A 13,182-nucleotide genomic window follows, 5' to 3' on the forward strand; every position below is an offset into this window, starting at 1 on the left:
CTAGTTTAATTTTTTTTTTAAATTATGCAAGGATTAAAATTGTCATTACACTAATGGTTGTTAGCTTTTAAATTATATTATCCAAAGGTACATCAGCTGGCAAACCAGACAGGAAAGGCTTAGGGGCCCCACTTTATATGTACTTACATCAAAAAATAATTGTATTGCAAAGCACCTTTGCTGATATTAAGGTGGGATACGGGTAGAGTTAGGAACAGGTGTGGTGGTGTGGGTCAGTTTAAGGGTAGGGTAAGGTGTAAGGGAAGTGCCAACTGTGTAATTACAAATGTTACTACAGAAATTAATTACAGACATAATTACATGCAGGTATTTTTAAAATGTAATTACTATGTAAAAACATGTAAGTACACAATAAGTGCATTGTGTCAAATGATTAATTAAAATGGGAGTACATAGTAGTTAAGTCCACCTAATATAAAGTGGGTCCGGCTTAAGAGTAGGGTTGGGTACCGAAACCCTGTGACAATATAGCACCCGTACCTATGGTTCATGTATACCTATGGAATTTACGGGATGTAAATCCAACAGATCCGATTCTCTGAGGCTCAAACTAACATGGTGGTGCCCATCGGGGATTATAGATCAACTAACATGATCATTATGACAAAACACATTTACTTACACACATTTGAAAATCTGAATATCAGATAGTTCATGACATGGGTAACAAGTTTGTGAATATGTTGAATAAAAATTTAAAAAACTAAATAAAACCGATAATAATAAAACCTTAAAAACTTTTGTGAAACAGCGCTATTGTGGCTGCTGTGTCTCATGTGAGAAGCATGATGCGTCACCATGGAAAAAATAAGGCAATGTGTTCTAAAATATTTAGCCAGAGAATATGGTCATATTTCTGCAAAATAATGCTGAACTGAAGCTGGTTTGTAGGATACCAAGAATAGAGACTACTTTGCTGTTATTATTTCTGTAACTGTTGTTTTGTGGATCTTTTTTTAATTAAAAGTATCGGTTCAGGCACTGTTTAGGTACCGTTTTAAAAGTATCGGTTTGGCGTTTATCGTAAAAACCCAAATGATACCCAACTCTACTTAGGAGCCTATTTAAAGGCAATGATTGTAGAGGAGAGTTTGGTCAAACTATGGCAGCGAGACAGTGAATAGTTGTGCTAAATCAAAGACAGTGCCGTCTGCGGAGCCATTTAGTGCATTTATTTCATATGTGAAAACTTTAGTCCCCTGCCATGTCAGAAGCTGCTATTCAAAAAAAAAAAAAAATGCCTGCCACTACAGCAAATTCAGCAGCTTTTAGATGTTGTGTTGTTCCAACTTTTTGAGACAAACTGGATGAAGCTACCCTCTCAGCCCTGAAATCCTAGCCTTGACGCCAGCCGAACTCAGCCCCGCCCACAATATTTGAGCTTGGGCAGTTCAGTCTGGACTGGATCTATAGAGGAGTAATTATGCCCGAACAGAAACTGTTCAGACCAATGAAATTGTCAGGGCGGGCTTTAGATGATGACGGACAGATGATCAACAGTAACGTAATCATCCACATCATCAAAGGTGCTTGGTTGAATTTGTTCAAATCCTAAACGGAGAGCTTGTTTGTATATGCATTCTCCTTCAGTATTTCTCTCAGAAATGATGATCGTGTTGGTAAGTACTCTGTGTATCCTTAAATTCTTTTTTTTTTTTTTACAATGCCGGCAAATATTGTTTATTCCAAGCAGACAGGGTTGCCAAGTTTTTACAACAAAACCTGCCAACTACAAGCCCAAAACAATAGCTTCTCGGGTTCTCTTGAAAAAAAAAAAAGGCGTTTGAAAATGTGGGTAAAATGTGTGTTAATTTGGCAAGGTTGCCTGCTAAAATTTGCATTCCTGGGTCTATATATCACATAATTGAGGTTGCTTCAACCCGCGGACATGGAAAACAACCCTCAGGAAAACAACAGACTTGGCAACACACTGCAGTTGACATTTAACAACTAAAGTTATGCGTCGCTCCATTGCTCTGATTGGTTGTAGGTCTATCCAATTTAGGTCTTTCCTGGTTTAGTTGAAACACGCCCTATAATTACAGCCCAATGGAGCAGTATCAGACTCATATTCTGACTAGAATTAAGTATGACGATGTCAGGCTACTGAAATCCAGCTGTGGGCAGCTCTCCTCGTTCTTTCTTTTTTCTCTGTCATAGTAGCAGCTGATTATGTTTTGCGTGTTGCGTTTTTATTGAGTAGGCCATCCAATAACAGAAATTTGTTATTTACACAATAATGTGATGCATCTGCTGGGCAATCATCACTGGTTGTGGAGTAAATCAACACACTATGGAAAATATTAGGGATGCACGATATTAGATTTTTGCCGATATGCCGATATTTTTCAGCTGCGTTTGGCCAATGCCGATACCGATACCGATATATGTTATTTTGTTACCTTTGTTTGGAAACAACACCATTTTGAGCAAAAACTTTTTTTTTTCATTCTGGTTTCAGATTTCTGTGGTCTCCTTACTAAAAGGATTCTTGTTGAAGATAAATAAATGTTAATAATGTTCTTTGTATGATAAGAGTATATTAAAAGCCCTGAAAATAATAATAAATTTAACCAATAATAAATAAAATAAAAAAAAAATTGTTTTACCCCAGATGCAGCTGTAACCTAAATATTGTATTTTGGGATTTAGCATTTGTGCACACCTATTGTAGAGCTCCTTGGATTATTTTTCATCATCCATTTCCTAAAATTTTATTACAGATTAATACACGGTATATAAAAGTATTTAATTTACAAGTGTCTTGCTTGTGATTTATGACATCATTACTGATTTGTTTATTCAGAACAAGAAGTAACTTTAATTTATTTGTGTATTCTACTTTTCATTGTATAACTGTAACAACAGCGCCCCCACTACATGTATAAATATACAGCGGTCTGGGGGCGGGCACTAGGACCTGGAGGAGCTTCTGCTGTGGTGGTGATTTATAAATATTAAATATTTGTGGTGGTGATTTATTTCTATATGAGAAAACAGTTTTATTATGCTATCATCAGATGCACTCGATTACTAGTTCTCATTACTCGGGTAACACTACATACAGGACATCGTACAAACAGTTTACAATACAGTTACATCAAATATTACACAGGTCCATGCATACATGAATGTATTTCAGCTAACAGACTGATAATACAGGACGCCGGTGTGTGCGTGTAACGTGCATGTGTATGTGTGTGTGTAGTCCATGCCTAGTCACAGGCTTACCCTGTGACACCTAGCTTTAGAGTCTTTGTAGCGCGCTAATAGACAACGTTATCGGGAAATGCAGCCCTGTTCTTTAGTCAATTCTGATAATATTTTCCACGTTTTCTGACTGTTTATGGCTATATTGAATTTAATAATTGTGTGAAAAATGTAAGGATTGTGTTTGTTGAGAGCCTCTGTTGAGCTCAGTGATGTGTTTGTGTCTTACATATAGCTATATAGATTTGATTTGACCATCCTTTGTGAATTTTCTTCTACTTTTCTAGGTGTCCGGCATTAATGCCACCCCTGTTCCTCCATTAGAGGTTGTCGAGGTGGAAAATGGAGCTCAGGTTTTGGGGAACGGCAGCACAGCGTCATTTTCTTCCTCACTTCCTGGAGAACTCCAGGGCGGGGGTCGCAGAGATCGCAGCGCCTCCTATCAGCTCTCTCCACCATCGGATGGTACTGGCGGGGACATGAGCAGAGAGAGATCTCACCACACACTAGCAGATCTCAAACGCCAGAGAGCTGCAGCTAAACTACAAAAACATCCAGCACCTCCTATACCCCTGTCTGCAGGCCCTCAAAATGACCCCGTCCCTGAAGAACCCCAAGGGCCGCTGGAAACGCCTGAATTGGTACAACAGGATGTGTCCCCCAATGCAGTGTACTTTACCCAAGCTAGTGGAGATCCACCTCTACTGAAGCTAAGAGCACCAGAAGAGGATACGACTAATACGAAAGAGCCGTGCTGTGGACTCATGTAGAAGCAGCAAATGAACACATTTGGTTTCATATGATCGTGCAGTTCTTCTGTAGACAGATGAAAAATATCAGGCAGGTACGTGAAAATGAGTTTCATGTCCAGGCATACAACTGTGGGAGAAAGCTTGATTGAGTGAACTCATATTTTTAACACTAATATATTTCAACACTAATAGCACCTAGGAATAATGACAGACTACACAGCTTTCCTGATTGAATAACACATATATGAAGGAGAAGCTCCAGTATTTCACACTCTTATGCTCATTTTATTTTACTTAGTTGTTATGGTCATTAAAGTTTCGAAGTATTGGCTCTGTTCAATACAGAAAAAAATGACACTGAGCACTTTACTTGACCAAACATTCAGCAATCTTCATAATTATAAATATATGTACTGTATATGTAGAAGTTTATTGGTAACAAAACAGCACATTTCAATTGCACTGATCAAAGTAAAATCGCATTTCATTAACAGTTCTTTCAATTTTAAAGGCTGCAATCTAACAGCTAGTACGCTTACACTTCAACACCTGGTTGCATCATTTCATACTGCAAGTTTAAAACCCTCGCATCCCAGCTTCTGCCTAGATTGTTGTTCATTGCTGATTGAAATCCTTTAGCTAATTTTATATTATTGTAAATTATTTAGGAATGAAAAGGTGGACTAAGGTCAGTGTACATTCAGATAGCTTGTTTTCTTCAAATCTTCTTAACCATCTCATTCCCCACCCCCCACACACACACACTAATGCATCAAATGGAAATAAAAAGACTTTTTGCTCTGAATACCTTTTAGCCATTGAATTTTCCATGAGACACAGCTTTCTTCTGAATGGTCACCCGCTCCATCTCATATTACAATTATAATTTAATAAATCTAAAGATTACCGGTAACCGCTTCCCTGAATAGTGTAGAACTTGGATTTGGCTATTTCATGTTTTTTGCTCAAGGGGGTCATAAAAACACTGGCAGATTTTTTTTATTTTATTATAACCATTAGACTTTTTTTTATGAATCTCCAGTGTTATATTTAACACATAACCAAGCACAACCATGAAAAGCTAAAACATTCTCATTCTATATTTTCCCATTTGTCATAAACCCATATATTCCCACATTTCATCCATATTTTAACCCTAAATCAAACCATTTCTAAAAAAAAATTATATTTAAAATTCTACATCTACTTTTCCAGACATTGATACTTAAACACACCAGCATTTAAATGTAACATTTATATATTTATTTAAAAAAACATTTGTTTATAATTTCTATGATTTTGAATGAAGAATTTGTATGGAAAATCTGCATATTCTATTTATCAGTATTTTAAACAAGAAATGAAATACTATAATGGTTCTAACAAAGTACACAAACCACAGGATTCTAATTATTGTATATTTTAAGTTATGCTGTAAGTGACTGGTTTAAGTTGTTTAGTTAGTTTTTATTTTTTTCATGACTGTGTAGGTTTAATTAGTTTCTGCTCAATGTTCAGTGAGATTTGAATAGAATGAGTGAAAGAAACACTTATTTTGTTATGACTGGCAGAAATGATTTTGCAAATATCTTTAGCTTTTGCACTTTGAACTATTTATAATCCAGTCTTAAGCCTCAATAGCACTGATATATTTACAAGCAGATTTACTTCTAATATTTTGTGTAAATGACAGCCATTCTTTTCTTCAGGAACACACCAGCAAAGTCTTGTACCTTTTTGCACCTTGTTTACCTGTTCTGCTGACATCAAGTGCTCTTCTTCTTTGCTAGGATGCTCCAGTCTTAAAATGTAAAGAACATGTGTCAGTGTCCTAAATGAAACTACAGAAGAGTTTTGTATTATACAGCTTAGAGTCAATGAGTTTTACAAAAAAATAATTGCAACAATTTAACATGATTTACTCTTTCTTACATTCATATGCATTACTTGTAAATCTCTTTGTTTCAAATTATGAACTGTAAACATTTTCTTGGATTTCATTTATTTTTTATTTTTTATTTAATGAACTTTGAACCGTATGTGTGATATGTTTTAGATGTTAGGATATAGAAACTTAATGAAGAGCAGATGCTAAAGGACATTATTAAGAGATTACATGAACTCCATGAATGTCAAACATTTCACATTTGTCAAATATCTAGAAGCTTATCGTGATAATTGGGGAATTACCTGTAAACAATTTTATAATCTAGAAAACATTGATATTCTAACGTGGCACCACAAACTGGGCTAAGCAACCCTCTCTGGGTGCAATGATCAATTTGAATGCAGATGTATGTATTTCAACTGAGACACTTTTTCAGGGATATTTTATTTAGGCTTTTTTGATATATTTAAACTTGGAATATCTCTGGACTATGTAATCTGAACTCTACCATGTAACACGCAATCATTTCATCTTGACATGCAGTGTTTACCAATGGACAGCACTTTTCACATTGTGACCTAAATGTAAAATGTCATAAAATTCCATGCTTTTTTGTTTTGTTTTTTTGACATCTGTTTTATATATGTTCTTTTTCTATGTCATCTATTTCCTCTGATACATTTAACACTGGTGTCTGTAAATATTTTCAGAGACAGAAAAGTTTAAATAAATTATACATGCATTGCATACTGAAAGTTTTCTGAATAAGTCAGTTCTTGAGAATTGTTGCTCAAGAATTGGTGTCTGAACAAGATGAAAATTAGTCAGGAAAGCATTACTGAATTTTGGGGAAGTTATGCCCATATATATATGGAAGAAATATATGGAAGTTGTGCCCATATACACACACACTCACCTAAATGATTATTAGGAACACCTGTTCAATTTCCCATTAATGCAATTATCTAATCTACCAATCACATGGCAGTTGCTTCAATGCATTTAGGGGTGTGGTCCTGGTCAAGACAATCTCCTGAACTCCAAACTGAATGTCAGAATGGGAAAGAAAGGTGATTTTAGCAATTTTGAGCAGGGCATGGTTGTTGGTGCCAGACGGGCCGGTCTGAGTATTTCACAATCTGCTCAGTTACTGGGATTTTCACGCACAATCACGCAATCACGCACAAAAAGAATGGTGTGAAAAAGGAAAAACATCCAGTATGCGGCAGTCCTGTGGGCGAAAAGGCCTTGTTGATGTTAGAGGTCAGAGGAGAATGGGCCGACTGATTCAAGCTGATAGAAGAGCAACTTTGACTGAAATAACCACTCGTTACAACCAAAGTATGCAGCAAAGCATTTGTAAAGCCACACGGCCTACCTGAGCATTGTTTTTGACCATGTCCATCCCTTTATGACCACCATGTACCCATCCTCTGATGGCTACTTCCAGCAGGATAATGCCCCATGTCACAAAGCTCGAGTCATTTCAAATTGGTGTAAAAGCCAGTGTGAATTCTCTCCATATATAATCTAAATACATAAAATACTTTCACTTTTAGACTTAGTACTTGCTGCAGATAAAATATTAATTGCTGGGGATTTTAACATCCATTTAGATAATGAAAAAGATGCATTGACATTTATATACAGTCTAAACTCTATCGGAATCCGTCTGTAAAACAGGGCCAAAGTGTGCTAAAACTTGTTGAGTATTGGCCTACAAAAATACTCTTCTTCAGACCAAATTAAAATAAATAAACTGAAAAACATTTACAGTTATATATTATTGTAGTAATAACAATAAACACTGCTGCAGTGGGGTTAGTAATACAGCTGCTGAGGGAAAACTGTACATCTGACATATTTTCTCCCTGCCATTTTACTTCTCCCTATATATATTTTTCTTTTAGAGCATTTGGGAATGTAAAAAATATATTTGCGTTTGTCTCCTATGTACCACTATACAATAGTTTTCCTTGCTGTACCAAAACTGAAAATGTATAAAGTTATTTGTCATTATATAAATGTATATAAAATATACAGGTCCTTCTCAAAAAAATTGCATATTGTGATAAAGTTCATTATTTTCCATAATGTAATGATAAAAATTAAACTTTCATATATTTTAGATTCATTGCACACCAACTGAAATATTTCAGGTCTTTTATTGTTTTAAGACTGATGATTTTGACATACAGCTCATGAAAACCCAAAATTCCTATCTCAAAAAATTATCATATTTCTCTGGATGTTTCTACTTCAGACTCAGTCCACTGCTTCCGCAGGTCCCCCAAGGTCTGGAATCGGTCCTTCTCCACAATCTTCCTCAGGGTCCGGTCACCTCTTCTCGTTGTGCAGCGTTTTTTGCCACACTTTTTCCTTCCCACAGACTTCCCACTGAGGTGCCTTGATACAGCACTCTGGGAACAGCCTATTCGTTCAGAAATTTATTTCTGTGTCTTACCCTCTCGCTTGAGGGTGTCAATGATGGCCTTCTGGAAAGGGTTGGGTCGGCAGTCTTACCAATGATTGCAGTTTTGAGTAATGAACCAGGCTGGGAGTTTTTAAAAGCCTCAGGAATCTTTTGCAGGTGTTTAGAGTTCATTAGTTGATTCAGATGATTAGGTTAATAGCTCGTTTAGAGAATCTTTTCATGATATGCTAATTTTTTGAGATAGGAATTTTGGGTTTTCATGAGCTGTATGCCAAAATCATCAGTATTAAAACAATAAAAGACCTGAAATATTTCAGTTGATGTGCAATGAATCTAAAATATATGAAAGTAAAAATTGTATCATTACATAATGGAAAATAATGAAATGTATCACAATATGCTAATTTTTTGAGAAGGACCTGTACAAGTTCTTTCTCCCCAAAGTGTCACAAAAAAAAAAAAATCCCCTAAATCAGTTAAACACACATGCAGACCAGACACAGACCACACACACAAACAAACAAAATATTTAAAAGAAAGAATAAATGTGGGGGAAAAAAGCATAATCATCAAGAAAAGTCATTTTATATAATATATAGTCAACTGTAAAGCTGATCATTATGAGCATTATGACCACCTTCCTAATATTGTGTCGGTCCGCCTTTTGCTTAGACTGCTTAACCGATCTGCTGGCGATCTGATTTCGCTCTACAGGGTGGAAACCTGTACATATTTTTATCCTGCTTCTTCTACAATTTTGCGGGGACCAATCACAAACCGGCTTATTCATCTGATTCGCCATTGGCGGGTTTAACACAATGACGGATAGAGAAACGATAGATCGTTTGTCTGATTGGTTGAAGGACTATCGAATTGCTTACAAAGTCATTTGAACTATGCCCCTCTGATCACACCTCTCATGTAGTGAAAAATACAGCGCAGACTCCTTAGACCAATGTTCAATCTTAAAAGACAGCCAAAACAGCCCGTCGAGGCATGGACTCCACTAAACTCCTAAAGGTGTGCTGTGGTATCTAGCACAAGATGTTAGCAGCAGATCCTTTAAGTCCAGTTAGTAGCAAAGGTGGGCCTCCATGGATCGGACTTGTTTGTTCAGCACATCCCACAGATGCTCGACAGGATTGAGATCTGGAGAATTTGGAGGCCAACACAAATTGAAGTTAACACATCAAACTCGTTGTTATATACCATTCCTGAACCACTATTGTTTTTTTGGAAGGGCGCATTATCCTCTAAAAGAGGCTACAACCACCAGGGAATACTGTTTCCATGAAAGGTTATACGTGGTCTGCAACAATGCTTAGGTAAATGGTAGGTCTCAAGGTAACATCCACATGGTTGGCAGGACTCAAGATTTCCAAGCAGAACATTGTCCAAAGCATCACACTGCCTTCCTCGACTTGCCTTCTTTCCATAGTGCATCCTGTTGCCATATGTTCCCCAGGTAAATGGCACACCTGGTCATCCATGTGACATCAATGAAGATGTGATTCACCAGGCCACCTTCTTCCATTGCTCCGTGATCCAGTTCTGATGCTCACATGCCACTTTCTGCATTGGACAGGCGTCAGCATAGGCCCCCTGACTGGTTTACGCTGGCTATTGAGCCCCAAACACAACTGCAATTGTACAGTGTATTCGGACAACTTTCTATCAGAACCAGCATTAACTTCTTGAGCAATTTAAGCTACAGTAGCTTGTCTGATTGATCAATCAATTCATCAATCAACTTTATTTATATAGCACTTTTACAATGATTGTTTCAAAGCAGCTTCACAGTGTTAAACAGGACAATATTGCAACAAAATTTGATTTTGCTGTACAGTCATTCTGGAGAGAATGGTGATGTTATCAGCTCATTTCAATTTATCATATAGCAACAATGTTGGCAGATCAGTATTATAGTTTATATAATTAAATAAAACCTAATTAATAATTTTTATTTGTATATTAAGTTGAATACCTTAGATCATTATTTTAGAGTCCCCAACTGAGCAAGCCAAAGGCGACAGTGGCAAGGAACCAAAACTCCATCAGGGCATGATGGAGAAAAATAAACCTTGGGAGAAACCACACTCAGTCGGGGTGCCAGTTCTCCTCTGGCCTATTAACACACCGTGTATGATTATTATTCTGGCAACCTTACAGGTCAGAAATCATATTCGATCGGAAAAATAAAAATTTCTGGGTATCATGCAAGAGACAAATTTATTTAGGATGGTGCGTCGATTACACAAGAGTATGAATATTTGAAAGACCGGAGTCAGCGCTGGAGATGGGTTTATTGAGCATGACGTGCCGGTGAGGAAAATTCCAAGGAGACACCAATTGACATGGTCTCAGCAGAAACTCTAGGATGAGCTGGTCATGTCTGGGCGCAGGTCCACCATTCGATCCGGACATGGCCTGGATCTGGCCGACTGCAGTAAACCTCGGGATAAACAGAGTGACTTCCATTAGCGTAGATGACAATCTTCTTATAATGTAACGAGTACATTAGGTGTTATGGTAAGTGTTCCCGGTTCTGGCTGACCTAGTTAATGCAGCCTAACAATCAGTCAATTGATTTGAATAATGTGTATGTGTAATGCCATAGTAAAGAGATGCGATTTTAGTCTAGATTTAAACTGATAGAGTGTGTCTGCTTCCTGAACATGGAAGCTGGCTTTCCTGTAGCTCAACCAGTAGAGCGTGGTGTTAGCAACGCCAAGGTCATGGGTTCGATTCCCAGGGAAAGCAAGAATTGACAAAAAAATGTAAAATGTGTACCTTAAAAATGCAATGTAAGTCGCTTTGGATAAAAGCGTCTGCCAAATGCATAAATGTAAATGAACAATGCTAGGAAGACTGTTCCAGAGTTTAGGTGCTAAATAGGAAAAGGATCGACCGCCTTCAGTTGATTTAGATATTCTAGGTATTATCAACTGGCCAGAGTTTTGAGACCGCAATAGGAGTGATGGAGTATAATATGTTAAGAGCTCGCTCAAGTACTGGGGAGCTAAACCATTTAGTGCTTTATAAGTAATAAGCAAAATTTTAAAATGTATGCAATGTTTAATACAGAGCCAGTGCAGTGTTGACAGAACTGGACTAATATGATCGTACTTTCTGGTGTTAGTAAGAACTCAAGCTGCTGCGTTTTGGTAAATGGTAAATGGACTGCATTTATATAGCGCTTTTATCCAAAGCGCTTTACATTTTTGCCTCACATTCACCCATTCATACACCGACGGCGATGTCAGCCATGTAAGGCGCCATCCAGCTCGTCGGGAGCAGCTGGGGTTAGGTGTCTTGCTCATGGACACCTCGACACTTGGTCAGGTGGAACCGGGGATTGAACCACCAACCTTCTGGTTTGTAGACAACCTACATGAACCACTGAGCCACTGCCGCCCCAGCTGGACCAGCTGGAGTTTTGGACCAGCTGGAGTTTGTTTATTAAGCGAGGTGGGCAACCCCCCAGTAGAGCATTACAATAATCTAGCCTTGAGCTCATGAACGCATGAACAGTTACATTTTGCAATTTAAAGCATGTGCCGTAATTGAGATATATTTTTAAGATGGTTAAATGCAGTTTTACAGTTAAATGCAGTTTTTGCTAGAAACGTGGCTTTCAAATGAAAGATTGGTATCAAAGAGCACACCCAGGTTCCTCACTGACGACGAGAGCTTGACAGAGCAGTCATCAAGTGTTAGACAGTATTCTAGGTTACTACTTGTGAAGCTTTTCTTTTAAATGATCGTATTACACACACAGGCCAGCCTTTGCTCCCTACGTGCATCAATGAGCCTTGGCCGCCATGATTGTCATCGGTTCACCACTGCTATTCCATGGAGCACTTTTAAAAGAGACCTCTGCAGACCAAGAACACCCTACAAGAGCTGCAGTTTTGGAGATGCTCTGACCCTCTGATGCTCTGGAGATGTCGTCTAGCCATCACAAGTTGGCCCTTGTCAAACTTGCTCAAATGCGGATGCTTGCCCATTTTTTCTGCTTCTAAGACATCAACTTTGAGGACAAAATGTTCACCTATTATATCCCACCCCCTAACATGTACATATTACAAATCTGATCAGTGTATATACGTATTGTTATGCCTGTGGTCGTGGACTGATGTGTTCATGTTATCTCTCATATACCTTGCAAACTGAATTTCCCCCTTTCCTAATTCAGGAGATCCTCCCACTAATTATCATACATCTTCTGTGATTGGCTCATAAGTACAGGTCTTTTGGTTAAAAGAAGAGCTGAGTGGAACTAAAGAAATGTGTTTTTTCACATAAAATAGTTTATTAAAAACAACGCAAGAAATGTTCAAGTCTTTATTTATTTAAGCTTGGTAACTTGCAAGTCTTGTCAACATTCCTAGTGGGTTTTTTTAAGATTAAAAAAAAGAATTACATTGCATCTCGTCTCTGAGAAAAGAATAGAAATGAGTTGTTTTCAACATTTCACTCACGCATGCTGAGTAGAATCTTTTTTTACATGGCAATTGAGAGGACAAAATCAACGATGTGTCTACCTCTTCTCAATTCAGTTACCGTAGTTTAAGCTTCAGGTAAGCTATTACAAAATGTACAGTCTCACACCCTGGAAGACATTTCTCCAGGAATCCTTGTTTTTTTTTTTATGGCAGTTGTTATACACAAATGTACAATAAAACATTGCTACTCTTGAATGCTTTAAAAGTTTTTTTTAACTACATATTGATACACAGGAGATACTTGTATTTGTGAAATTTGACAAATCATGACAAAAAAATTGTCCCGAACATTGTTTTTTTGTGTGTTACAAATACATTTAGACCTTTGCATACAGACAATAATAATATACATAAAAGAAACATTGTTCAGCT

General features: G+C 37.4%; 1 protein-coding gene across 1 annotated transcript in view; it reads left to right on the forward strand.

The window, feature by feature from the left end:
- ppp1r16a (protein phosphatase 1, regulatory subunit 16A) overlaps nt 1-4,576 on the forward strand; it is a 42,386-nt gene extending 37,810 nt beyond the window's left edge. Inside the window, exon 11 of the mRNA XM_067430304.1 lies at nt 3,519-4,576. Within this exon, the coding sequence (XP_067286405.1) occupies nt 3,519-4,001 (483 nt within the window). The 3' untranslated portion in view covers nt 4,002-4,576. The remainder of the gene's footprint in view (nt 1-3,518) is intronic.
- The last annotated feature ends 8,606 nt before the right edge of the window (nt 4,577-13,182 follow it).

Source organism: Pseudorasbora parva, chromosome 21 (genome assembly GCF_024679245.1).
Source record: "Pseudorasbora parva isolate DD20220531a chromosome 21, ASM2467924v1, whole genome shotgun sequence".
Taxonomy (NCBI): domain Eukaryota; kingdom Metazoa; phylum Chordata; class Actinopteri; order Cypriniformes; family Gobionidae; genus Pseudorasbora; species Pseudorasbora parva.